This window comes from Pseudoliparis swirei, chromosome 20 (assembly GCF_029220125.1).
Source record: "Pseudoliparis swirei isolate HS2019 ecotype Mariana Trench chromosome 20, NWPU_hadal_v1, whole genome shotgun sequence".
NCBI lineage: Eukaryota > Metazoa > Chordata > Actinopteri > Perciformes > Liparidae > Pseudoliparis > Pseudoliparis swirei.
This window is the reverse complement of record NC_079407.1, coordinates 28,606,589-28,634,505: the sequence shown is the minus strand read 5'-3', so window position 1 is coordinate 28,634,505 and position 27,917 is coordinate 28,606,589. Positions and strand designations below refer to the sequence as shown.

Sequence of the window (27,917 nt, the reverse complement as noted above, 5' to 3'; positions counted from 1 at the left end):
CCTGGTTGTCACGATCTTCTATACCATACCTGCCATAAATATCATGATACAATACCATAAAAACAGTATACCATAAATACGATACTGGTATATTTATCTATAATAGTAATAAATAAAATATCTGTATGGTTCAAATAGTAATATTAGTATTAATACAGCTAGATATTAATGAAACTACATGGAGCCATCATAGCATTGATCAATGATGATCCACTATGGGGCCGTTAGTCTCTGACCAGAGGATAGAGTTCATCAGGAAGAGCAGCTGGAGAGTTACACAACTTTACAGACTGAACTTAAACATTTCACTTTTGGCATCTTTTTTAATTTTTATTTTTAAAGCCGAAAATTCCGCCACTTAACGGCACTCGCTGTGAGCGCTGCGCTGCGCGTGCAAACAGCTTGACACGGAGCAGCGCGTGCGCTCTGATCGCTCTTTTAATGAAGTATTGAGACTAAAAATATGCTAAATCACATCGCTCTTAACGTACGGGTACTTTGTTAGTATCGCTCCACCGTGCAGCGCAACAGCAGCGGATGTAGCGGCTAACATTCAAGCTAACCTGAACCACCAAACGCTGAAGACATCTTGACGCTGATTGGCCGAGACGCGACACGTCCCATCAAAGATGTTTTATTGCGAAGAGCAACACTTCACACTTTCTCCGCGTCCCACTCCAATCTCATAAACGCCGGCCGGCCAATTGACCCCCCCCCCCCTACCCCAAAACAAAAACTCTTCGGATCTACACGATTCACGTAAGTCACCTATTTTGGTTTCAAAACGGCGAATTTCGCCGAAAGGTGAGGGATTCTCATGCCTGTACTATACTGTAGGCCAATCACTTTTATGTCATTGGGCCTAATGTAAAAAAAACACTGTTAAATGAAACAGACAGTTATTTTGTATTAAGTTAAGTATTAAAAGGGACTTTTGTACAACTGCTTGATTTGAAGGCCTGTTGCCCTGTTGATTGCTATAAATAGGTCTACAACATGTTTATTGTGTTTGACTGTTCATTACATTAAAAAAGCAGACATAAAAGTAACTTAAAAGTTACTTTCCCGAGTAACTAATTACTTTTGATATACAGTAACTAGTAAAGTAATTCACTTACTTTTAAAAGAAGTAACTAGTAACTATAACTAATTACTAATTTTCAGTAACTTGCCCAACACTGCAAAAGACCTACAATAAAGTGAAAGGGCAGCACATTATTTAAAGTGTCATGTGTGTATTACACATTGTGTAAATCTATTTATTTTGAATATTTATCTGTTTTGGAACTTTAGGGTCATTTTGAATGTGTTTTTGGCTCTTTGTAAACCCGTCATTACAGCAAGACTTCCTAACACACAGGTGCAGTGATCCCTCTCACACCGTCTCAATAAAACTACATTGTTGAATTTTCTTGAAAGATAAAGTTGCATTTCCGTCTCACTCGCTGCGGTCCCGTGTGGGCCCTGAACTCAGCATTCCCTCATGACCTTTGCCTCCACAAGAAGAATGCAAAACCCGCCCCTTCATCTTTTTAATCTACATGTACTATGATGAAAACAAGGCCCTGTACATTCCACCTTTGCAGCGAGTACAATAATTATTTTACAATTTGTACACATTAGAACGTGGCGCTCCACCGGCGCCACTCGTCCGAAAATGCAAAAACAAAACAAAAAGAAGATCTGTGTGGAAGCTGCAGCGCGTCCCTTCGGGGAGGAGACGCTTTCCTTTTGGCCGGAGAGAAAAGTGAGTCTGGAGACCGGCGGCCGGGTCAGAGCATGCGGCGCAGGTCCAGCTCCGGGTCGCTCCCCTCGAGCACAGGGAGAGAACATGGCGTTAAATATAGGTGCTCTTCATCCTCACGAGACACTAAAACAACCTCTTAAAAACAGACAGAGTTTGAACATAACTTAAGCACTTTGCAGGTCGTCTCCAGTCCTCAAAATGTCTTTTTCGCTGCGGACCGGGCCGGCACCGGGTAACACTTTGATCACTCCTTTAACTTTAAAAAAGGCCAAGAGTGTCACACGCACACACACACACACACACACACACACACACACACACACACACACACACACACACACACACACACACACACACACACACACACACACACACACACACACACACACACACACACACACACACACACACACACGGGGCGTGGGCGTTTCCTCGGCCTCCTGTTGGTTCCACAGCTCAAAGTGAAATTCTCTCCAAAAAGGCCACAAGAAACAAGATGTTGTACAAAACTAGATCCCTCCTTCATTCGCTCAGCAGGAGAAGTCTAACACCCCGCCCCCCCATCTCTATGCACTCGTTACACATTGTTATGGAAGAAAAGTTAAGCTTCCCAGTGTTTCCCAGAATCAATGATGAAAGCCCTTCCAAGTCCATTGGGCCCGCGGCGGTCCCCACCGTGGTGGCGTGACGGGTTTATGCTACATAGGTGTACACCTTGCGGTCCTCCGGTGTTCGCGCCAGGTATTCCCTCTCAATGAGTCCCTCAATGCGCTTCTTGATGACCACGGGGCTGGGGAGGAACCGGGAGCGCAGCTGCTGTGTCACCTGAGGAGGACGAGAACCAATCACAGGGCTCACACACGGTGACCAATCACAGGGCTCACACACGGTGGCCAATCACAGGGCTCATCCACATGACCAGTCACAGGGCTCATCCACATGACCAATCACAGGGCTCATACACCAACTCATAAGAATACAAGGACACATAAATGTCACACATAAATAAATGAAGAAATACGTGTGGACACATAAATAGGGATATAAATAAATGAAGAAATACATAAATGTAGAAATACATTTATTTAATTATTTCCTGTTGAGTTATAACTTATATTTATTCATTCCTGTATTTATTTAAACATTTATTCTTGTATTTATTTATACATTTATTTAAGCATTTATTTATTCCTGTATTTATTTAAGCATTTATTTATTCTTGTATTTATTCATGCATTTATCTATTTATTTATTTATACTCGAGTCATTTTAAGTCCTCTATAGAAGTGAACCAGACGCCACGCCGTCACTGACCTCCGCTACGAGAACGTTGTGCTGCATCTTCTTCCTGGACTTCATGATGCGGACGATGGCGGCTTCGATCTCGTGCTTCCTGTCGTCGTCCACTTTCTGCCGCGTCTCCTTCCTCTCGGGGTCGGACTCGCCTTGTTTAGCCGCCACTAGGGGGCGCACCACAACACGCCAATGAGGACTGTGATTGGAGGCGTGTACTTTCAGCGTTGTGTGGTGTTCTGTGGTTCTGGTCCCCTTCCTGTCTCCGGGGGCGCGTACCTGTCTGGATCTTGACCCGGTGGAGTTTGGAGGTGAACTGGTCGTTGACGGTGAACACGTGGCCGTTCTCGATCTCCTTGGACTTGGGCTCCTTGGTGAGGACCCTCTGGGTCGGCTTCCCACAGGCCAGCGACTGCAGCGCTCGCACCAGCTCCCGCTCGGGGATGTCCGTCTCCTGCTGGATCTCCTGCAGGGTCCAAGGGTCACATTCGGGATCAAGGTAAATAAATATATATATATATATATATATAGATAAAAATATGTATACAAAAATCTTTATATATATATATATATATACACAAAAAACACCAAAAATGTGTAAAAAAAAGATCTATATTAAAAATATGTATTAAAAAAGAAATCTATGTATAAAAAAATATACATACAAAAAAAGAAATCTATATATATTTTTAAAAATCTATGAAAAAAATCTAAATATATAATATATATTTTAAAAAAAATATATATGTTGCATAGGGGAGTGTGGCATCAAGCGTGTACCTCAAAGATGGATTTGTCTCGGCTGTTGAAGAGCATGAGGATGGTCATCTGGAAGGTGGAGACCTGGAGGATGTGCTTCCTGGTGTTGGAGCCGGTCACCTGGGCTCCTCCCACTCCGACCTCTGACCCGTCCTCCTTTTGATAGGGTTGGGACAAAAGATCAAAGTCTAAGAACGTGATTCAGAATCCACTTTCACAAGAAATCACGTTTATGTTCTTGAAAGTCTTCAAAATAGAAAAAGTATAACAACGAATAGTTGAAAATGAAAAACTTCTTTGAAAAACATTTTCAGGCCTCTAATCTTTGGACAATGAGACTTCCCTGACGGCGAATATATAAATAAAAAAGAAATGTAAAAAAAGATTAAAATAAAAAAAATAAAACTGATTATACCATAGTCTACGGCAGAGGTACTCAACTTCGGAGGCCAAGAGGGCCACATTTAAACCACAACAGGTGCAAAGGGCCACACATTATTATTAACATATATTTGTACTATTTTATTCACTGTATTTACTACTGCTGTTTAATATGCTGTCTTGCTAGTCATTTTTAATGCATTCCAAAGCATCATGGAATATTTAACAAATATTCTCAATTTCGGTAAGAAATGTAGTGAAGCGACTGCGTTTCCAAGGATGACAAGTGTTGGTCAAGCTGATGTTTTATTAACACTGGAGTGAATAGCTTTGCATTGATGACATTGATAAAGTTTGAAATTGCTACTTTTCCTATTGAGAGCTCTGAGTCTGCATTTCACAAATATTAATAACAATAACAATAAAACAAACAACTGTTTACTTATTCCTAGTGAGAGCTCTGAGTCTGCATTCTTTTCACAAGTCCTTTCAGATCTGGTTGTTGCTCAGTTGTAGCTGCTCTGAGATAGTCTGCCAAATGTCTGTCAGTTAGACGGGAACGCTGCTTTGATTTTATTATTCCCATGGCAGAGAAGGAGCTTTCACACACATAAGTAGATCCAAAGCAGGTCAGGATTTTCTGAGCACACAGGATTAATGCAGGGTTTGTGTTCCTCAGAACACAGGATATCCAGAATGTGTCAATGCTCTCCTCCTTGTGTCTTTCTTTGAGGATGTTGTTGTGCTGCAGCTCTATGAGTTGTTCCTCAAACGCAGCCCTTTCGACTCCAAAATTGCCCAGATGTGACGGAGACTGAAGTAGCCTGTACGTCACAAGCAAAGGGATTCTGTGAATGCCAGCACGGGTTCCAAGGATTTAACGTCCGCGAACCGGGAGGAAAACTCCTCTTTCAATTCCATGAGGTAGGCGCAGTAAGGGGTGGGTGAAAATGAACCTGGTTGTGACACTTGGGCCTGTAGAACAGGAAATTGTGTGACATTTCCTCCCTCAAGCTGCTGCGCAAACAGGCTCAGTTTGGTTTCAAATGCAGCCACATCATTCATCATCATCGGCAGAACCTTTTGTTTTCCTTGAAGCTTAAGATTGAGTGAATTCAAGTGACGCATTATATCAGTCAGAAAAGCGGTGCTGTGCATGAATGTGTCATCTTCCAGGGGTGCCAGTAAATCACGTCGGCCCCTCTCTTCCAAAAATATGCGCACAGCTGGTAGCAGCTCCATGAAGCGATCGAGGACCTCTCCGCGACTAAGCCACCTGACCTCCGCATGCATCGCCAAGTCAGTGTATGCACTTTCAAACTCTTGGACCGAGGAACGGAACTGTCTGTTTCAATGCGTGTGCAAGAATAAAATGGACTGTTCGTGTCACAGAGTCCATTGTCACTTTGAGCTCTCCACCTCTCAGCTTGCTGCACAATTGCTCTTGATGCAAAATGCAGTGATATGAGAAGAAGTCCGGCGTTTCAGGATCTTTTCTGAGCAAAGCAATTAATCCGTTCTCCTTTCCTACCATGGAAGGAGCCCCATCAGTAGTCAGAGAAACCAGCTTTTTGAAGTTGATGTTTTTGCCTGGTCCGTGAAAAAAGCTCATCATTGCAGAATACATATCCTCTCCCCGTGTTTGCCCTGTTAGCGGTAGCAAAGCCAGCATTTCCTCGGCAAATGTGTCCCCTTTGAGAAAGCGCAGCCAGACTATAAGCTGCGCGATGTCTGTGCGGTCGCTGGATTCATCGAATGCTAGACTAAAGTACTCTGCACTTTCAATGTCTTTTAGCAACTTTGATAAAAGATCGTCTGAAATGACTTCCACTCTCCTGGTCACGGTAGAATCAGACAACTGCAGCTTTGAGATTTGTCTGATGATGTCGTCCTTGTTGTTAAATTCCGAAAACAGTGATTCCGCACAGTCCGCAAATGTATTTTTAAGAAATTCTCCCTCTGTAGCTGGCTTCTTGGCTTTCGCAATATTCCAGGCGATGTTGAGCGAGGCCTCTGTAACGTTGTCGCTGCTTTTAACAACGCTATGAACATGGATTGCTGGGCTTGAAACCCACTGAGCAACGTTTGTATTTTGTTTCTCCTCAGGTCGCTGCCAGGTGGATCGGCATCTTTAAACTCCAGGTGAAGCTGTTCGTGATGGCGTTGTAAATTCGCTCGCTTTGAGACAGAGATTGTTTTTTGACAGAGGAGACACATTGGTTTCCCGTGTATCTCCGCAAAAGCAAATTCACTTTTCCATGCAGAGTTGAAAACCCTGTTTTCGTCATCCACTTTCCTTTTCTTTGTCGCCATCATTAATTAAGGTGCAAAATATTTTAACTGATGAGCTGGCGCGATAAAAAGGCGGGAACTTAAATTAAAGGCGCACTACCTAATTTTCACACGATTTTGGTTGACTAATTATAATTATTATGCATTTATTTTAAGAGGGCCACTGCTCCTTAATAACTAAGGATGGGTTAAATGCAGAGAACTAATTTCCCCTTGGGATTAATAAAAGTGTATATAATTTTTTTTTTTTTAAATTTAAATAAAAAACCAGGCATGTCGGGGGCCACAAAATAAGCGCCCGCGGGCCGCCTGTTGAGTAAGTCTGGTCTACGGTATAATCACACATATAGTATCTCATAAAAGTCCTGATGAAGGTGCACGTACCTTTTTGATGGAGCCGTGGAAGGTGGCGTTCAGGTCTGCAGAGCCCATGTGGTGCTGCAGGGTGAGCTGTCTGCCGCTGTGCTTACCCAGATAAAACCTGCAAGCAGAGCGACGCAGCACCATTCATACAAATGAAGAGCTACCACTCTGTAAGCTGCCCCAAGAGGAAGACACGACGGCATCAAGGACGATAGAGGGCTATGAAACCTTTCACACACAGCAATGACCTCCTGACATGCAACTCACCGTCTGAACACCTCAAACGCATGTCGCGGTGAAGGCGGGATGTTGCACTTCGGTGTTGCTGATTGCGTTGGCCAGTAGCCGGTGGTCAGGACCCTCACCGTGAGGTCCACCCCTCCAAGTGACACCTGAAGACAAACACAGGGCGCACAGTCAAGTTTACTGGAACTCACTGGTGTTTAAATCCGGTGCAATGAGGTTAGAAACTAAAAACAACAAGCTAATGGCACAAAGAATGTGCATTTACCGATCACTGTGTTAGGAAAAATAGGAAAAATAGGTATAAAAGGACTTTGAGGACACACAATGACTTCACGCTTCAGCAAAAACTACAATGGCAATCAGACCGTGACATAAAGCCATGAAACCGAGGCTGGAACCAGCACCGCGTGTTCCAGGGACACGGATTGTTCTCATGCCGCTGAGCAAGGCAGCAACGCTCCGTCAGTCAGGCAGCCGTGCAGCTAGACGACAGGTAGCTGGTGGTTTCTGACAGAATGCGTGTTGGCGTGCAGCGTACCCCCGTTGTCTGCAGATGTTGTCTGAACTCATCCATGGTGGTGTTGGAGATGCTCATATCCCGGAACATGCCCTCCAGCTTAGAGGTGAACTGGCAGCCGCACTCAGTCTGAGGAACAAATATATTCAAAATATACATATAAAATATATATATTATATATAAAAATATATATATATATATTAAAAAATGTTATATATATATATAAATATATATCAAAAAATGTATCGAAAAAAAGTTATATATATATATTTTTTATATATTTAGAAGAAAAAATTGTTTATATTAGGGCTGTCAGCGTTAACTCGTTAATCTATGCGATTAATTTGGCCGCGTTAACGCACTAAAATATTTTAACGCAATTAACGCAACTTTGTTTACTTCCGGTGTTCGTTGAAGTTTTTACACTCTAACCGAGTGTCAAGCCGCGGCAGTACGGTTTAACACTGTTTCCGTTTTTAAAACAATTATTTCTCCGCGAAAATAAGGAGCATAAATGAGTTTAACTCGTGGATGAATCAGTCGGGTTTCCTCCTGCTCCTCCTTCCTCCCGTCTCCCCCTCTGATACACAGAGGAACGGAGGGGCGACGTGTCGGGGGACGCGGCGCGGAAAGAACTCGTCACACGAAACCTTCACCGTGATTGGTCAATCCGTTTGTCTGACAACATTTTGCGAAAAAAACAACCAATGAACACTCAGTAAATCACAAAGGACCTCCCACCACACAGGTGAGGCTCATTAGCAGCCTGTCAGTCAGAGAGCAGAGAACAAGGCACCAGGACAATGAGCCTCATTGAATAGAGCTGAGATTGTTCTGGAATGTTTGATGTATAACACATGGGGATGTGTCACATGCAAACGCCTTTAAAAGGTGAAATTACATTTTTTTTGTAAAATGGAGAAAATGAGGCCAGAGGGTGAACAGGACATATGTGAATGTCAGTCAGTCACCAAGGCCACTGGTTCTGCTGTTCAGTGGTAAAGATGACAGGACCAATGGGGTCTCAATATACTTCTTTTTTCTTACTAATCTGATGTTTCACTGAAGAAACAATTTATCATCCACAATATTAAATACCTCACTGGCACTTTATAGGTAGGAGCCTCTTTGAAAACACAGCTCTGTGTGAAGTTTGGTCTTTAAAAAGAAGAAGAAAAAACTTTTAATCGCGATTAATGAATTTCAAAATGTGCGATTAATTAGTTACTTTTTTTTTAGCGATTGACAGCCCTAATATATATATATATACTAGGGCTGTCAGCGTTAACGCGTTAATCTATGCGATTAATTTGGCCGCGTTAACGCACAAAAATATTTTAACACAATTAACGCAACTTTGTTTACTTCCGGTGTGCCTTGAAGTTTTTTCACTCCTCTGAGTGTCAAGCCGCGGCAGTACGGTTTAACACTGTTTCCGTTTTTAAAACAATTATTTCTCCGCGAAAATAAGGAGCATAAATCAGTTTAACTCGTGGATGAATCAGTCGGGTTTGCTCCTGCTCCTCCTTCCTCCCGTCTCCCCCTCTGAGACACAGAGGAACGGAGGGGCGACGTGTCGGGTGACGCGGCGCGGAAAGAACTCGTCACACGAAACCTTCACCGTGATTTGTCAATCCGTTTGTCTGTCAACATTTTGGGAAAAAAACAACCAATGAACACTCAGTAAATCACAAAGGACCTCCCACCTCACAGGTGAGGCTCATTAGCAGCCTGTCAGTCAGAGAGCAGAGAACACGGCGTGAGGACAATGAGCCTCATTGAATAGAGCTGAGATTGTTCTGGAATGTTTGATGTAGAACACGTGGGTATGTGTCACATGCAAACGCCTTTAAAAGGTGAATTTACATTTTTTTGTCAAATGTATAAAATGTGGCCAGCCTCCAGAGGGTGAACGTGACATATGTGAATGTCAGTCAGTTACCAAGGCCACTGGTTCTGCTGTTGTTCAGTGGTAAAGATGACAGGACCAATGGGGTCTCAATATACTTCTTTTTTTTTACTAATCTGGATGTTTCACTGAAGAAACAATTTAACATCCACGATATTAAATACCTCGGTGACACTTTATATGTAGGAGCCTCTTTGAAAACACAGCTCTGTGTGAAGTTTTGTCTTTAAAAAGAAGAAAAAAAACCTTTTAATCGCGATTAATGAATTTCAAAATGTGCGACTAATTAGTTAATTTTTTAAAATCGATTGACAGCCCGAATATATAAATATCAAATATAAAAAGAAATATATATCAAGATATATCTAAAAAATATACATATATAAAAAATTTTAATATACATTTAGTATATAAATAGATATATATTAAAAATTATATATAAAAAATATATATCTAAAAAAATATATATCTAAGAATATATATATTTAAATATCTCAAAAAGAAATATCTAAAAAGTATATACATTTTATATATATAACATGTTTTATATATCTAAAAAATATATATCTAAAAAAATAAAATATATATATAAAAATAAATACAAAATAAATAGAAATTATACATATATTAAAAAAATATATAAAAATAAAATAAAAATTATATATCTCAAAAAATTAATATAAAAATATATATTTAAAAAAAGTTTTAATGTATATATATTAAAAAAACATATAAAAATTGTTACATTATATATTTCAAAATATTTAAATAAAAAAAAATACATATAAAAAAAAAGAAGTATATATATAAAATAAGCACAGGAGAAAACAATGTATTTCTCTGAATCTCGCATCATATCTCCATCAGCAGACACCTGGTCCTCTGACTGCTCACCTTCAGCTTGGAGATCATGTTCTTCTCCGAGTCGTCGGACACGCTCTTGTTGGTGAGCAGCCGGCGGGCCAGGTGCTGCTTGTAGTACCTCTCGAACACGTCCTTCTCCTGCATGAAGCGGAACAGCACCATGGCCTTGTCCAGGATGGACTCCACCTCCTGCTCAGTCAGCTGCACCACACAACGCGATCAATAGGATCAATCATCTGATCGGCTGGACACAGAGCTCCTCCGGTGTGTATATATGTGTGTGTGTGTGTGTGTGAGGCTCTCTCACCCCCTTCACTCCTTTCTTCAGCTTGTCATCGATGAAGAGAGAGAGGTACTCGGGCGAGCGAGAGTTGAGGTTCAGGAAATACTCGAAGTCTCCGGCGATCGTCTGCTTGAACAGACGGTCGTTGTTGAAGGACTCCTGAAGGAACCGGTCGAACCGGGACTTCAGGTCCAGCAGGCCCTGGAGGAGAGGAGGCGAGGAAGAGGAGGGGATACGAGGAGAGGAGGCGAGAAGATGAGATGAGGAAGATGAGAGGAGATGAGGAACACTACAGCAGCTTGTAGTAGCTCAGCAGAGCGTCTTTATTTAAAATAAATTTAAAATACATTTAAAATGTCTTTTATTTCAAATTCTTTTATTTAAAATTGAAAATATAATAAAAAATGGCAGTAGTCCCTCACCTGGATGTAGTCCACGGGGTTCTTCCCCTCCCCCTCCTCTGACACCAGGGCCTTGCCTTGCTCCCGCAGGTACGAGCTCATGCACTCACACATGGTCTTCAGCCCATTGGGAACCCGGCTGAACAGCTTGTACATGCACGCCAGATCTGTGACACACACACACACACACGCACGCACACGCCATTAACACGTGTTTTAATCCTAATGTAAAGGTACAGGAGCCCCGGCGGGGCCTCACCGTCCGTCTTGCCGTTCTTGAGCATGTGCACCAGGCCGGAGTTCTCCATCTCCACGATGGTCTTCATGTGCTTGGAGATGAGCTCCCGCTCCACCACCTTGACGATGGGCTCCTCGGTGGACTTGTCCAGGCAGTGCATCACGCGCTCGATCTCCTCGTTGATCCGGGCTTCCACCTTCTTGATGTACACGCTGGCGCTGTTCTCCGCAAGGAACTTCTGGCTCTCCATCTAAGTGTGGGAACAACAGTTGTTCATCCTCGAGAAGATGTTTAGAGAATCGTCTTCATTAAAAACCATGAAGACATCAGAGATCAGGTGTCTTGTGTTTTCACACCTGGAAGAACTCTGCAGACATTTCTAAGAACGGGGCCTCAAAGTCTTCTTCGTAAACGGACCTCCCCTCCAGGCCCAGGATCATTAACATCTGGCAGGCGTTTCTAATGGCGCCCCTAGTGGAGAGAAATAAATCAACAGTTTAAAGGCATAATCACAAAGGACAAATAAAGTAAATGCAATATTAAAAGATTTGATAACCAGCAATTCCCCCCCAAAAATAAGGAATTACTTGAAATAGACTGATCATACATCATTGATGTATAAATAATAAAAAATAATAAAAAACTGTATATATAAAAAATTTGTATATATTTTTTTTCTTTCATATATATAAAAAAATATATATAAAAAGAAATATATATATATGAAAATATAAATATACAGAAAATATATATACAAATATAAATATATATAACAAAATATATATGTATTAAAAAAAATGAAAATAAAAATCTAAATCTAAAACAACAACCAAAACAACGTTTCTGGCTGCTCAGTATGGTGCTAACACCACATTAGGCTCGGTTAGTCTATGTTTTGCAAAGCCAAAGGCTGTTTCAATGAAAGTAAGTATACTTGTAAAAAAGGTTTAATTTAAATATGAAGGATGTGAATTCCATGTACAACTATAATCAACCTCCATCAACAGGTGAGGTGTGTGAGTGGTGGCTACCTGTCCACCACCTCCCCTTTCCTCTCGCGTGCGATCATGTCCAGCAGGGTCTGCCTCAGGTGGTCTCTGATGCAGCCGTAACGAACCACCTGGTCCCTGAAGATGATCAGACCCAGGTTGTACACGTTCTCTACGTTGTTCTGCTGCACGTACACCCGATCCTGAGACACACAGGGACCACATTCAGTATGTCTATCTATGTATGCATGTAAATATATATATATGTATATATACACACACATATATATCTCGGGGACTCGACTTGTACATAAGGATGTCTCTGACAGGCAGGGGTCAGGGGTGAAAAAGGTGAGAAGGATCGGTACACGAGGGGGGGGGGGGTGCTGGTAACTTCCACGAACATCGACGTTGTATGATAATCTATAGGTCCTCCATTCTGACACCAAGTCAGTGATCGGGCCCTATAATAATAGTAATAAATATAAATTGGCATTGTATATAATATGTTTTTTTTTTGGCATGAACAAGTCTTCAAGTCTTGTGCTCTGCTTAGCCATGAGTCTGGTCCTTGAGTCTGTTCCTTGAGTCTGTTCCATGAGTCTGGTCCTCGAGTCTGGTCCTCGAGTCTGGTCCTCGAGTCTGGTCCTCGAGTCTGGTCCTCGAGTCTGGTCCTCGAGTCTGGTCCTCGAGTCTGTTCCTCGAGTCTGTTCCTCGAGTCTGTTCCTCGAGTCTGTTCCTCGAGTCTGGTCCTCGAGTCTGGTCCTCGAGTCTGGTCCTCGAGTCTGGTCCTCGAGTCTGGTCCTCGAGTCTGGTCCTCGAGTCTGGTCCTCGAGTCTGGTCCTCGAGTCTGTTCCTCGAGTCTGGTCCTCGAGTCTGGTCCTCGAGTCTGGTCCTCGAGTCTGGTCCTCGAGTCTGGTCCTCGAGTCTGTTCCATGAGTCTGTTCCTTGAGTCTGGTCCTTGAGTCTGTTCTGCCTCTACCTGGTTGTCACAATCTTCTATACCATACCTGCCATAAATATCATGATTCTGATACAATACCATAAAAACAGTATACCATGAATACGAGACTGGTATATTTATCTATAATAGTAATAAATAAAATATCTGAACTTTTTCAACACTTAACAAATGTCAGTAATATTAGTTTTAGCCTACAAGATCTGAATGAAACTACATGGAGCCGTCAGAGCATTGATGATCCACTATGAGGCCGTTAGTCTCTGACCAGAGGATCCACAGTTCATCAGGATGAGCAGCTGGAGTTAGTCACTTTTCAGACTGTCTGCATTGGAGACAAAGTACTTAAACATTTACCTTCTGGCATCTTTTTTTATTTTTAAAGCCGAAGACTCAAAAATTCCGCCACTTAGCGCCCCTCTCTGTTAGCGCTGCGCAGACACCTCGACACGGAGCAGCGCGTGCGCTCTGATCGCTCTTTTAATGAAGTATCGATACTAAACATAAACTAAATCACATCGCTCTTAACGTACGTTACTTTGTTTTCAAGATTCAAGATTCAAGATTCAAGATGTTTTATTTGTCACATACACACACAGGGTGTGCAGTGAAATGAAAGTGGCAATGCTCAGCAGGAATGTGCAAGGGCAACAAGTACACACTATTTACAAATAAAAACAACACAATATTTACAGTAAGTGTGTGTGTGTGTGTGTGTGTGTGTGTGTGCCTAAGAGGGGCAGTTGTGTGGGTCTATGTGGGGGTCCTGGTGAGGTCGGAGTTCACAATCCTGATGGCCTGAGGAAAGAAACTCCGTCTCAGTCTCTCTGTTCTTGCAGCGTGACTACGGAGGCGCCTGCCTGACCGCAGCAGCTGAAACAGTCTGTTGTTGGCATGGTGAGGATCCTTCATGATCCTGCCGGCTCTGGTTCTGCACCTCCTGGTGTACAAGTCCTGCAGGGTGGGGAGTGTAGTTTCAATAGTGCGTTCAGCCGAACGCACTACTCTCTGCAGAGCCTTCCTGTCCTGAGCGGAGCAGTTGCCAAACCAGGCTGTGATGCTTCCTGTCAGGACGCTCTCTACAGCTCCAGAGTAGAAGGACTCAAGGATCCTCTGGGAAACTTTAAATTTCCTCAGCTGCCTGAGGTGGTAGAGGCGCTGCCTTGCCTTTCTCACCAGAGTGTCTGTGTTTGTTGACCATGTCAGATCCTCGTGATGTGGACTCCCAGGTATTTATACCCGCTCACCCTCTCCACAGTAGTCCTGTTAATCCCCAGTGGTGAGTACGCCTCTGTTGTTGTACCTTCCTAAAGTCCACAATCAGCTCCTTAGTTTTGGTGACATTCATGATGAGGCTGTTGTCCTGGCACCAGAGTGACAGATCAGCAACTTCCTCCAGGTAGGCCTTCTCGTCATGTCGGAGATCAGGCCCACCACCACTGTGTCATCCGCAAACTTGATGATGGTGTTGGAGCTGAACCTGGCCACACAGTCATGTGTGTACAGAGAGTACAGTAGGGGGCTGAGGACGACAACCTGGGGGGATCCTGCGTTCAGGGTGAGGGATTTGAGGTGTGTCTGCCCACCCTGACCACCTGTCGACTGGCGGTCAGGCAGTCCAGGATCCATGTACACATGGGGTTGTTCAGTCCCAGCTCTATCAGCTTGCCGCCAGTCTGAGGGGACTATGGTGTTGAAAGCTGAACTATAATCAATGAACAGTAGTCTCACATAGCCCCCTCTGGCTGTCCAGATGAGAGAGTGTGGTGTGCAGTACCTGGGAGACAGCATCATCCGTGGATCTGTTTGGGCGATAAGCAAACTGCAGCGGTCCATGGAGGAAGGGAGGAAGGCGCAGATGTAGTCCTTTATCAGCCTCTCAGCATTTCATGACCACCGAGGTGAGGGCCACCGGTCGGTAGTCATTCATACATGCTGGAGAAGCATTCTTGGGCACAGGGACAATAGTGGATCTCTTGAAGCAGGCGGGACCACGGACTCAGCCAGGAGAGGTTGAATATTGTGGTGAACACTGGAGCTAGCTGGTTAGCACAGGTCTTCAGTACCGCCCAGATATGCCATCTGACCTGCAGCTTTCCTGGTGTTCACCCTCAACAGAGCCCTCCTCACACTGTGCTCGGTCACAGAGAGTGTGTGTTCATCCCCAGCGGTAGAACTCACTCGCCACGCTTAACGGTGTTGTTGTTAGTCGGCAGCTAGCGCTGTTGTTGCTAGCCTCAAACCGCATAAAATGAGTTCAGGTCGTCCGCTAGGGATGCGCCGGCACTCACCATTGCGCGGGTCTGCTCTGGTAGTTTGTAATAGTCCGTAGCCCCTGCCATAGGCGCCTGGTGTCGCGCTGCTCCATCTGTGATTCCACCTGTCTCGGTACTCTTTTGGCGCCCTTCACCGCCTCCTCAGTCCATAGACCGCTGCCTTGTACTGTCCATGTTGCCGGATACAAGACCGGAGTTATAGGCAGCAGTACGGGCGCTCACAGCTTCACGGATGGATCTATCAACCCACGGCTTTTGATTAGGAAAGACCCTAACTTTACCGTGGGGACGATGGTGTCCGCGTTGCTATGAGGCTCATTGCTACTCAAAACCGCTGACGTCACTGGAACTGGGTGGATCATGTCCCAGTCGACAATACTCAGAGCGTCCTGTAGCTCAGCCTCTGATTGGTCAGACCACCGCATTACGCCTCGTCACTACCGCTTCCCGCGATCCTTTGTTTATACTCCGGAAGCAGAAAATGGCGGCATGGTCTGATTTCCCTAACGGAGGGAGAGAGACAGCCTTATAGCCTCTTGAATGGCGATAGCAGTGGTCCAACGTTCTTTCCTCTGGTAGCACACGTAATGTGCTGGTGAAAGTTCGCATGACTTTTTTTAGGTTTGCCTTGTTAAAGTCCCCAGCCACCACCACAGCCGCGTCGGGATACTTGTTCTGATGCCGACATAACACATCGTGTAGGTCCGATAGTGCTACGTCGGTGTCCGCCAGGTGGAATGTAGACGACTGTGGTGATGACCGAGCTGAACTCCCGGGGAAGGTAGAATGGACGGCATGAGATCGTCAGATGTTCCAGGTTCGGCGAGCAGGAACGAGAAAGAGTCTTAATGTTCTTGGGGTCGCACCACATGTTGTTCGTCATGAAGCAGACCCCTCCACCCTTAGATTTACCAGACTCTTCCGTTCTGTCTGCACGGAAAACATCGCTACACCGTGCAGCGTGACAGCAGCGGATGTAGCGGCTAACATTCAAGCTAACCTAAACCACCAAACGCTGAAGACATCTTGACGCTGATTGGCCGAGACGCGACACGTCCCATCAAAGATGTTTTATTGCGAAGAGCACCACTCCACATTTTCTCCATGTCCCACTCCAATCTCATAAACGCCGTCACACCCACCCAAAAACAAAAACTCTTCGGATCTACACGATTCACTCAAGTCACCTATTTTGGTTTCAAAACGGCGAATTTCGCCGAAAGGTGAGGGATTTTCATGCCTGCTCTGATCATCACTAATGTACATAATGTATATAAAATATATATATATATATACACATACATATTAAAAATATATTTATATATAAATAAATTAAATATATATATTTAAAATATATGTATATATATATATATATATGAGGATGTCTCTGATCATCACTAATGTATGTATATATGTATATAAAAAATATATAAATATATATATAAAAAATATATGTATAAATAAATAAAATAAATATATATATATATCTCAGGGACTCACCATGTACATGAGGATGTCTCTGATTATCACTAATGTATATTATATTAAATATATATACACATATTAAAAATATATTATATATAAATAAAATAAATATATATATATAAAATAAATAAATATATATATATTTTAAATAAATATATATATATATATCTATCTCACTCAGGGACTCACCATGTACATGAGGATGTCTCTGATCATCACTAATGTATATTATATTATATATATATATATATCTCGGTGACTCACCATGTACATGAGGATGACTGATCATCACTAATGTATATTATATTATATATATGTGTATATCTCTCTCTCTCGGTGACTCACCATGTACATGAGGATGACTGATCATCACTAATGTATATTATATTATATATATGTGTATATCTCTCTCTCTCGGTGACTCACCATGTACATGAGGATGTCTCTGATCATCACTAATGTATATTATATTAAATATGTATATATATATATATCTCGGTGACTCACCATGTACTTGAGGATGACTCTGATCATCACTAATGTATATTATATTATATGTGTATATCTCTCTCTCTCGGTGACTCACCATGTACATGAGGATGTCTCTGATCATCACCATGGCCGTTTGATGGTCATTCCAGGCCTGGTTTAGGGTCTGGAGGAAGTTGTTGTTCAGGGCGTTCAGGACGTCTTCTCGAACCTTTGAGGAACAAACACACGAGTGAGCCGGCCGTCCTCAGCGTGAGATCAGAGACTCTGCTGTTGGTGGAGTGACTCCTCGTGGATGCTTCTGATGCGAGTCCGGCCTCCTTCAGACCGGTTCTGCTCCAGCCGGTGGAGCCAGGCTGCAGAGTGACTCAGCATCGTGAGCGTCTCTGGAGTAAAGCCGACCTCCCCGGGTCCACCTCCAGGAGATGAATCATCACCTCACCAGGACTCACTCACCTGGTCGGCTCACAGCACGTCAAAGCCAACAATCGGAAGACTTTCAGAGACTTAAACATATAATTATGAGGTCAGTAGAGTTGCTGAAGAGACTTCCATCTGTTCTTATTACTCAATACCTTCATTAAGCATACATGCGTATTCAACTACTGCTTCATGACTATTTCACATGAGTGTAAATATGATTTGAGATGTTTGTAAGTTGACTGGACAAAAAGCTAAAAAAAGGGATTAAAAGAAGATGTGCTTCTATTGTAGGAGTCCAGTTATGGAACAACGTTAAAATGGATATAATAATGGTTTAACTCATTTTAGGTTTTCAAAAGGATTATTTATAAAACAATGTTTGAGGGTTATCAGTGTGATTGAAACATATGTATAGGGAATATATATTAAATAAATCAAAAAATTAATATAAAATAAAGAAAAATAAGAAAGAAAAAAATTATATAAAAATATGTACACACATTTCCTAAATTGTATTTATTATTTTTCAACAACAAAAATTATATAAAAAAAGTATATATACATATACAATTTTTTGATTTTCTTTATTTTATATTAATTATCTGATTTATTTGATAATAGTTTAGGATAGGCGTTGGAGTTTAAAGTAAACGAACCAAGGAAGCGTGGACGACCGAAGAAGACATGGAGGAGACGGGTGGAGGAGGAGATTCTGAAGGTCGGTTTGAGGCCCCATAGGGAGCGAGATGGAGGGACGGGGTTACAGAGATTGCTCCGAGAGGGAGGTGAAACCGGCCACGCACATTTTTTGGGGACAAACCCGGTTTAAAACTTGACGAAGAAGAAGAAGATAGAGAAGAGGAGTATATAAGCATTTTTGCTTCTCCCCATACCTTTTCAGTCTTTCTGTTTTGTATATTATTAAAGAAGAGACGCAAGAGAACATTACTATCTTTGAGTGTGGTTGTGTTGGTCGATGTGTAACTCCTGACATCTGGATCCTTCTCAGGTAATAACGTCACACTCCGGTGTCGCCTCCCTCGTCTCAGAGTTGATATTCCTCGACTCTGAAAGCCGTCTGGAGAACGACCATTCAACCAGGCGGTCGAACCTCTGGGCCGCCGACACGCTGCTCATTGGCTCACAAGCAACCAATTAACCAATTATGTGCAAGGAGAAAAACAAACGACAGCCTGAGAAAAACTTTCCCCGAAGGAGTCTCCGGCTCTCCGGCATGCGTCTGCAGCTTCATGAGGTTACGGCACGCCACGGCTCAAGGACCCCAAACACAACTCAAGACCCCAGACACAGGACAGGGAGCAGAAGGGGAGCAGAAGGGGGAACAGAAGGGGAGCAGAAGGGGGAACAGAAGGGGAGCAGAAGTGGAACAGAAGGGGAGCAGAAGGGGGAACAGAAGTGGAGCAGAAGGGGGAACAGAAGGGGAGCAGAAGTGGAACAGAAGGGGGAACAGAAGGAGACCAGAAGGGGAGCAGAAGGGGAGCAGGAGGGGAACAGAAGGGGAGCAGAAGGGGAACAGAAGGAGAGCAGGAGGGGAACAGAAGGGGGAACAGAAGGGGAGCAGAAGGGGAGCAGGAGGGGGAACAGGAGGGGAACAGAAGGGGAGCAGGAGGGGAACAGAAGGGGAGCAGAAGGGGAACAGGAGGGGAACAGGAGGGGAACAGGAGGGGAACAGAAGGGGAACAGAAGGGGAGCAGAAGGGGGAACAGGAGGGGAACAGAAGGGGAGCAGAAGGGGAACAGAAGGGGAGCAGGAGGGGAACAGAAGGGGAGCAGAAGGGGAACAGAAGGGGAGCAGAAGGGGAACAGGAGGGGAACAGAAGGGGAACAGAAGGGGGACAGAAGGGGAGCAGAAGGGGAACAGAAGGGGAACAGAAGGGGAGCAGGAGGGGAACAGAAGGGGAGCAGAAGGGGAGCAGGAGGGGAACAGAAGGGGGAACAGGAGGGGAACAGAAGGGGAGCAGAAGGGGAGCAGAAGGGGAACAGGAGGGGAACAGGAGGGGAACAGAAGGGGAGCAGAAGGGGAGCAGGAGGGGAACAGAAGGGGAACAGGAGGGGAACAGAAGGGGAACAGAAGGGGAGCAGGAGGGGAACAGAAGGGGAACAGGAGGGGAACAGAAGGGGAACAGGAGGGGAACAGAAGGGGAGCAGGAGGGGGAACAGGAGGGGAACAGAAGGGGAGCAGAAAGGGAACAGAAGGGGAGCAGAAGGGGAGCAGGAGGGGAACAGGAGGGGAACAGAAGGGGAACAGAAGGGGAACAGAAGGGGGAACAGGAGGGGAAACAGGATAAGTGAGGGGAAACAGGAGGGGAGCAGGAGGGGAACAGGAGGGGAACAGAAGGGGAGCAGGAGGGGAACAGAAGGGGGAACAGGAGGGGAACAGAAGGGGAGCAGAAGGGGGAACAGAAGGGGAGCAGGAGGGGAACAGAAGGGGAGCAGAAGGGGAACAGAAGGGGAGCAGAAGGGGAACAGGAGGGGAACAGAAGGGGAACAGAAGGGGGACAGAAGGGGAGCAGAAGGGGAACAGAAGGGGAACAGAAGGGGAGCAGGAGGGGAACAGAAGGGGAGCAGAAGGGGAGCAGGAGGGGAACAGAAGGGGGAACAGGAGGGGAACAGAAGGGGAGCAGAAGGGGAGCAGAAGGGGGAACAGGAGGGGAACAGGAGGGGAACAGAAGGGGAGCAGAAGGGGAGCAGGAGGGGAACAGAAGGGGAACAGAAGGGGGAACAGAAGGGGAACAGAAGGGGAACAGGAGGAGAGCAGGAGGGGAACAGAAGGGGGGTAGAAGGGGAACAGAAGGGGAGCAGAAGGGGAACAGAAGGGGGAACAGAAGGGGAGCAGAAGTGGAACAGAAGGGGAGCTCATTCATGTTTCCTGGCATTGCTTTGATATTTAAGATGAGACACAGCGGCATGACTCTGGGGACAGACTGTGTTCACCCAGCGGAGACAGGAGGAGCGGAACACATGTCCCCGTGGTTCAGGTAATCTCAGAGCGTTTGGTTTGTGTTCTTTGTTGTGTGTCCGTTCTGTGCTGCCTTTACTAAGTACACAAACAAATAACAAATATAATTTTGAATTCTAAAAAAACTAAATAATTTATAATTGTTAAAAAAAAGTATAACAATAAATAGAAGACCACTGAGAGGAAGAACGAGAGAAGACCACTCTGAGAGGAAAGAACGAGAGAGACCACTGAGAGGAAGAAGAGGAGAAGACCACTGAGAGGAAAGAACGAGAGAAGACCACTGAGAGGGAAGAACGAGAGAGAGACCACTGAGAGGAAAGAACGAGAGAGAGAGAGGGAAGAACGAGAGAAGACCACTGAGAGGAAGAACGAGAGAAGACCACTGAGAGGAAAGAGCGAGAGAAGACCACTGAGAGGAAAGAGCGAGAGAAGACCACTGAGAGGAAGAGCGAGAGAAGACCACTGAGAGGAAGAACGAGAGAAGACCACTGGGAGGAAGAACGCAGAAGACCACTGAGGAGGAAAGAACGAGAGAAGACGACTGAGAGGAAGAACGAGAGAAGACCACTGAGAGGAAAGAAGCAGAGAGAAGACCACTGAGAGGGAAGAGCAGAGAAGACCACTGAGAGGGAAGAAAACGAGAGAAGACCACTGAGAGGAAAGAACGAGAGAGACCACTGAGAGGGAAGAACGAGAGAGAGACCACTGAGAGGAAGAACGAGAGAAGACCACTGAGAGGAAGAGCGAGAGAAGACCACTGAGGAGGAAGAACAGGAGAAGACCACTGAGGAAAAGAACGAGAGAAGACCAGAGAGGGAAGAAACGAGAGAAGACCACTGAGAGGAAGAACAGAGAAGACCACTGAGAGGGAAAGAGCGAGAGAAGACCACTGAGAGGAAGAAACGAGAGAGACCACTGAGGAGGAAAGAGCGAGAGAGACCACTGAGGAGGAACGAGAAGAACCAGAGAACGAGACCACTGAGAGGAAAGAACGAGAGAGAGACCACTGAGGAGGAAAGAAGAGAGAGACCACTGAGAGGAAGAAACGAGAGAAGACCACAGGAGGAAAGAACGAGAGAGACACTGAGGAGGGAAGAGCGAGAGAAGACCACTGGAGAGGAAGAACGAGAGAGAGACCACTGAGGAGGGAAGAAGAGAGAGAATACCACTGAGGAGGAAAGAACGAGAGAAGACCACTGAGAGGAAAGAACGAGAGAAGACCACTGAGAGGGAAGAACGAGAGAAGACTACTGAGAGGAAAGAACGAGAGAATACCACTGAGCAGAGGAAGAACGAGAGAAGACCACTGAGGAGGAAAGAACGAGAGAAGACCACTGAGAGGAAGAACGAGAGAAGACCACTGAGAGGCGAAGAACGAGAGAAGACCACTGAGAGGAAGAGCCAGAGAAGACCACTGAGAGGAAGAACGAGAGAAGACCACTGATTGATTATGTTTGTCTCAAACTCTGAGGATATGAACTATAATTCCGTTAATTCTAAACACAGACAAGGGTTTCCCAGCAGCGTCTCGTCGTGAAGACGAGAACGAACCGATAATTACCTGATATACAAATACTGTAAACGATGAGTCAGCTGACACTTGAGGGACGCTCCTGTGTTCTGATGACCGTCGGAGGTGTGTTTATTTACCTGTGTGATCTCAACCCTCTCAACTCTCGTCCCTGATGCTCGGCGGCGTGCGGCGCTCACCTTGTTGACGAGGTGCTCGGTGACGACCTCCCGCAGGCCCGTGTACAGCTTCTCCCCGTGCTTGTGCAGCACCATGGTGTAGGCGTTCCGGTACAGCTCCTCGAAGCTCAGGCCGCTGTTGTTCTTCCTCTGGATCTCCTGGATGGCGTTCTTCAGCAGGTCCCAGATGTTGTTCACGTACTTCTCGTCCATCGTCATCTGCAAGAGGGAAGACGGGTTGAACCGGGACGCCTCGCATGGGAAGACCAGCACCGAGACCCAAAGACCCACCAGACAGAGCCCCACCTAGGTAGTGTAGTGAGAACATTAAAGGGATATATATATATATATATATATATTAGTGCTGTGAAAAATAACGCGTTATGATTAAATTACCCCCCCCCCATAGGTGGACGTCACAAAAGCTGACGCTACATATGGAGTGAGTACCAAACACCACCTCCCGGTACTCACCTGAGTAACTCACTGGAAAAGTTCTGTGCACCCCTGTGTATAAATGTATATATCCGTCTTTTGTCATAAATCTTTATGTTCTCACAGAAATATACCGAGAATATCGGTAATATGTGATTAATCATGATTAATCCACAGAAACCTGTGATTAATTTGATTACAACTTGTAATCGTTTCACAGCCCTAATATATATATATATAAATAACTTATTTATTTTCTTTATTATTATTATAAAAAATAAATAAAATTATATATATATACATTCTTTATTTATTTTCTTTATTATTATTATTTATAAAAAAGTATATATAAAAACTTTTAAAAATGTTCTTTGTTATTTTTCTTTATTTTGTATTAAATATGTTTTATTTGATCATAATAATTTAGGATAGGAATTTATAAGCATTGCTTCTACCGATACCTTATAAGTAAGGTATAAGGGTTATAAGTGTGATTGGAACATATGTATATGGAATATATCAGAAAATTAATATAAAATAAAGAAAAATAATAAAGATTTTATATATATATACACACACACACACACATATATATATATATATATGCACACACTACGAGAAGGCCCTTTAATTTTATAGATCAGTCAGTTAATATTACATATTCACTCCTTGAGGTTCTGTATCAGCGTCTCCACCGAGTCCCTCATGTCTTTACTTTGTCTGGAGGAGGCTGTAGTGCAGGGCTATTCAACTTCAGTAGCAAGTGGGCCGAATAAGAAAATCACGGGGGGTGTGAGGGCCGCACAGAATATTGATCAAATAATGGCTAAAAATTAAAAACAGTAATGTATATTTCCACAGGTAAACAGTCACACACGAAAATGCGTCGGTATTGTGTGGCAAAAGTGTTGCGAACAAGCATCACTATAAACATGTTTCAAAGTGTAAATATCCGCTCAAGGTAACCAGTTGTTTCAGATCCCTTCAACCAAACTGTTCCCATGAAAACATAAGAAATGTGACTTAATGGATCAATATATAAATTACTTGGGCTGAAACTTATATCTGGTGGCGCAGCGCACAGACTGCATGTCTTTGAGTGCAGTCTCCTTTTGCGTGAAAGGGATCGAAACCAGGTCGGGCGATCTTTATATTTTTATTTTTTCTAAAATGTATTTCTTCATCCGTGACTGTGATGCACTGCTCACTTATACAATCGTAATCGCCGAAATGGATATGAACGGTGGCTTGAAGATCTCCAGCAATATGTTTGTGAATGTGTGACGAATCTGGTGAGCGAGACAGAGCCCCGCTGCAGATGTTAAGAGAACACAACACACGCGTAGGGAAACCAGTAGGTTTGAAAACCAGTAGGGGTGTAACACCGGCAACCAACACGGTGCGTAACATAAAGATGTAACCCAGGGGTGCTCACACTTTTTCAGCATGTGAGCTACTTATTATGTGACCAAGTCAAGGCGATCGACCGACGGGGACGGAGACGGGGGGACGGGGGGCTAGTGACTTTTTCTTTACTCCGTCCCGATGCCCGCAAACCGGTCCCGGAGCTCTGCGGCGCACGAGACGGCGGGCAGAGGACTGTTAACGCGACACGTAGAGACAGAAATGAAATGCGGCTGCTGTAATGTGGCGCTATAGAGAAAGTGACAGGGGGGCGGGACAATTTTTTTTAATGTCATGCGATCTACCAATACTACCTTAACGATCTACCAAACTACGCCGCGATCGAATGGCAGGTCGCCGCGATCGACGTATTGAGCACCCCTGATGTAATCATACAGGTTTGGTTGAGGCAACAGTGAAACTCGATGGCTCTGGGTTAGATGTCTCAATGTATAAAAGAGGCGTGTCCGTCAGTTTTATTTTTTCTTACCAAGCTATAGTGATTTGCAGGCAGTCTTGCGGGCGTGGCCGTAAAGAGTTAAACTCAAACGGGCGCATCCGAGGGCGCTAGTTGAATAGGCCTGCTGTGGGGCCGTCTTCCTGTAGAGCCGTCTTCACTCATGAAACAGAGCGCGTCTTTACTCCAGACGCGAGGCTGCAGGGAGAACGCCGTGCAGCCGGGAGGAGGAGCAAGGTGTTCTCCTTCTGAGACGAGCCCCAACACATGCATCAGGATGCTCCTCCAGGAGCTCAGAGGAGCACGTTCACCAGGCTCCACGGGGCTAGAGGCCCTCAGCACCGGGACCCACGGGCCCCCGGCCCCCTGCTGCACACACCGGCCCCTCAGAGGAGGACCGCCCTCAGCCAGGAGCCCGGGCTGTGCTAATGTCAGCAGAATGAGGTCACCTCACAAACCAGGTGGACCAGAGAGCTGCACACAAAGGGAGGAACCCCAAGACCTGATCCAGACCTGATCCAGACCTGATCCGGACCTGATCCGGACCCAAAGCCAGACCTGATCCAGACCTGATCCAGACCTGATCCAGACCTGATCCAGACCTGATCCAGATCCACAGACCAGACCTGATCCAGAACCCAAAGCCAGACCTGATCCAGACCTGATCCGGACCCAAAGCCAGACCTGATCCGGACCCAAAGCCAGACCTGATCCAGACCTGATCCAGACCCGGTGACCCGGTGTGTTTTCCTCCACCAAACGTCGCACACAGTTGGGACTCATGGCGTGACGTCACTAAAGTCAGTCAAACGTAGAGCTCAGTGGGCAACGACATCGAGTGCGTGACGTACGTCACACACTCGACGCAGAAACAACACAACAACACAACAACACAACAAGTGTCACAGAGCGCTAAAGTTAGCATGGTGTGTGTAAGCTAACGTCGTGGGAGTTGAGCGGCAGTTTAACGTTAACACCGCGATTCACACAACATGGGGGGGGGGGGACCGGACCGGCGGGACTTCGCTCCCGGAGCTCGGCCGGTCAGCCCCCGCTCGCAGCCCCGGACCCCGGGCGTCGAGTCCCGTCGGCGGACGGAGCGCCGGCCGCAGCGCACTCACCGGAAAGGCCCGGATCCTCATCTTGGTGTCCTTCTTCGTGCCGCTCTTGCTGAGATTGGACATGGTTGCCTCGTCCGCGGGATTCTGCTTTCACATGAACGGGATGTCCGCTGACTAGCGGCTCGTGGAGCGGCCGACGAGCTTCTCTCGACCCCGTAGCTCCGCGTCCCGGCGCCGCAAGTTGATTGTTGACAGCGAATCCGAGAGTTGTTCGCACAGCAATGGCGGACGACCCGCAGCTCCCGTTGCGCAGAGCTCACGCGATCCAAGTCTCGCGAGATGTGGAACATCCTCTCTGAACTTTAACATCATTTACTTGCTCACCTGTTTACAGTTCAGGGGAGAGTTGTATAGTATATTTATTAAATGGTTGTCCATAGGGTCTTTTGGAGGAAGTACTATTGTGTTACTTTAATAATAAAAGTAGTATATATGTTATAGCCTGGTGAAATGGAAAGTATGTAAGTATAATTACTCCGAATTTTATATTTCCTTGAAGTCCACTAGAGTTTTTGCCACTTTATGTAGGCTACATTTTGTTTTAAATATGTATAATAATACTACTACTACTACTACTACTACTACTACTACTACAACTACTACTACTACTACGACTAATACTATGTAGACATGTCTATGTAGACATATCTAGTAGTAGTAGTAGACATGTAGATATGTCTATATGTCTACATGTCTACATGTAGATCTTTGCCTCGTGGCCCTCAGTGTGTTCATCAGTATGTGTGGTAGGCCAACCGGAGGTACCACGATGAGGACTAACTCAGTCTGATTGCACCACGTGTGTGTGTGTGTGTGCGCGTGTGCGTGTGTGTGTGTGCACTTATAGAAACAGCGACCAAGAAGCCTTTCACCAGATTTATTCCAAGAAAGAAAGGATCTCATATGTCACCCGTCAGTCCTGGTTCCTGACAGGTGAAGAAGAACCAGACCAGCAGCATCAGGACCACACAGACACGGGGCTCAGCCTCCAGGGGCCACACACTCATCTGGGTTCTTATTGGTTGGAGAAGATCAAAGGTCTTCTCACCTCGGGGTTGGTCAGAAGTGGTGAATAAAGAATAAGAAACCCTTTGAATACTTTGCAGAGTGTAAATATTTCCCATCGGAGCAATGACAACAAATCAAGAAACATTTCTGATATTTTTACAGTAAATATATTTTTGCCACTTTAATGTAACAGCCATTAAACGATGATGTCACAGGTTTCATTACGATGACGTCACAGGTGGGAGTCCGGCTGCTCTGTGGTGATGGGAAATAGATCCACGCTCCCCGGATGAGCTGCAGTCACAACAGTTTGAGGAACACGAGGGGCAGCGCGGCCAGGAGGAGCTCCTCTCGAAAACAGACAGACCTGGAGACAGGAGGAACACCTGGAGACAGGAGGAACACCTGGAGACAGGAGGAACACCTCGGAGACAGGAGGAACACCTCAACGCCTCGGAGACGAGTCAGCGAGAGGCAAAGATGACAGAGGCAGACGCCTCGTCTGCAGCATGAGAGGAGAGGAGGAACCACGAGATCTACTCTCTCTATCTCTCATTCATCCACTCACTCTCTTTCATCCGTCCATCCATTCTCTCTCTCTCATCCATCCTCTCCCTCTCCCTCTCTCTCTCTCCCTCCCTCCCTCCCCCTCTCCCTCTCCCCCTCTCTCTCTCTCCCTCTCCCTCCCTCTCTTCCATGAGAGCTGTTCGTAGTGACGTCTGCCTGATATCCAGCGCTGGGTGTTTATAACTTAAATAGTGAAGTTTGACCTCTGACGTCTCCTGGAGGTCGTGACCTTTCGCTCCTCACACGTCTTCAACAGAGACACAACATACGCACTGAACTCTCGTCTCATATATTAAAAGCTCTAGAAAGGCAGCGGAGATGCAGTAAGGCAGATCCAC

At 45.1% G+C, this 27,917-nt stretch overlaps 2 protein-coding genes across 2 annotated transcripts in view; both read right to left on the bottom strand.

Moving 5' to 3' along the window:
* Positions 1-1,519: 1,519 nt before the first annotated feature.
* On the bottom strand, positions 1,520-26,239 carry cul3b (cullin 3b). The gene is made up of 16 exons (XM_056442127.1): positions 26,005-26,239; positions 22,609-22,806; positions 17,591-17,704; positions 12,325-12,485; positions 11,650-11,764; positions 11,315-11,543; positions 11,077-11,222; positions 10,679-10,855; positions 10,402-10,572; positions 7,620-7,727; positions 7,103-7,227; positions 6,857-6,953; positions 3,821-3,955; positions 3,320-3,506; positions 3,062-3,207; positions 1,520-2,572 (listed from the first exon to the last, which is right to left on the bottom strand). The coding sequence occupies exons 1-16, from the start codon at positions 26,065-26,067 to the stop codon at positions 2,441-2,443; spliced, it is 2,304 nt and encodes a 767-aa protein (XP_056298102.1). The 5' UTR covers positions 26,068-26,239; the 3' UTR covers positions 1,520-2,440.
* Positions 26,240-27,688: 1,449 nt separating this feature from the next.
* Positions 27,689-27,917, bottom strand: part of LOC130211348 (cGMP-dependent 3',5'-cyclic phosphodiesterase) — a gene marked incomplete at its 5' end in the record, with an annotated part of 62,534 nt that continues 62,305 nt past the window's right edge. Inside the window, one exon of the mRNA XM_056442087.1 lies at positions 27,689-27,917. This exon is cut by the window's right edge and continues 1,181 nt beyond it.

Excerpts from the sequence above, each read along its gene's own strand:
- cul3b (XM_056442127.1), bottom strand. The coding sequence starts at position 26,067 with ATGTCCAATCTCAGCAAGAGCGGCACGAAGAAGGACACCAAGATGAGG. Across the intron at positions 11,544-11,649 it reads TGTCTGCAGAGTTCTTCCAG|ATGGAGAGCCAGAAGTTCCT; the intron begins GTGTGAAAACAC and ends TCCCACACTTAG. Across the intron at positions 10,573-10,678 it reads TGAAGAAAGGAGTGAAGGGG|CTGACTGAGCAGGAGGTGGA; the intron begins GTGAGAGAGCCT and ends TGTGTGGTGCAG.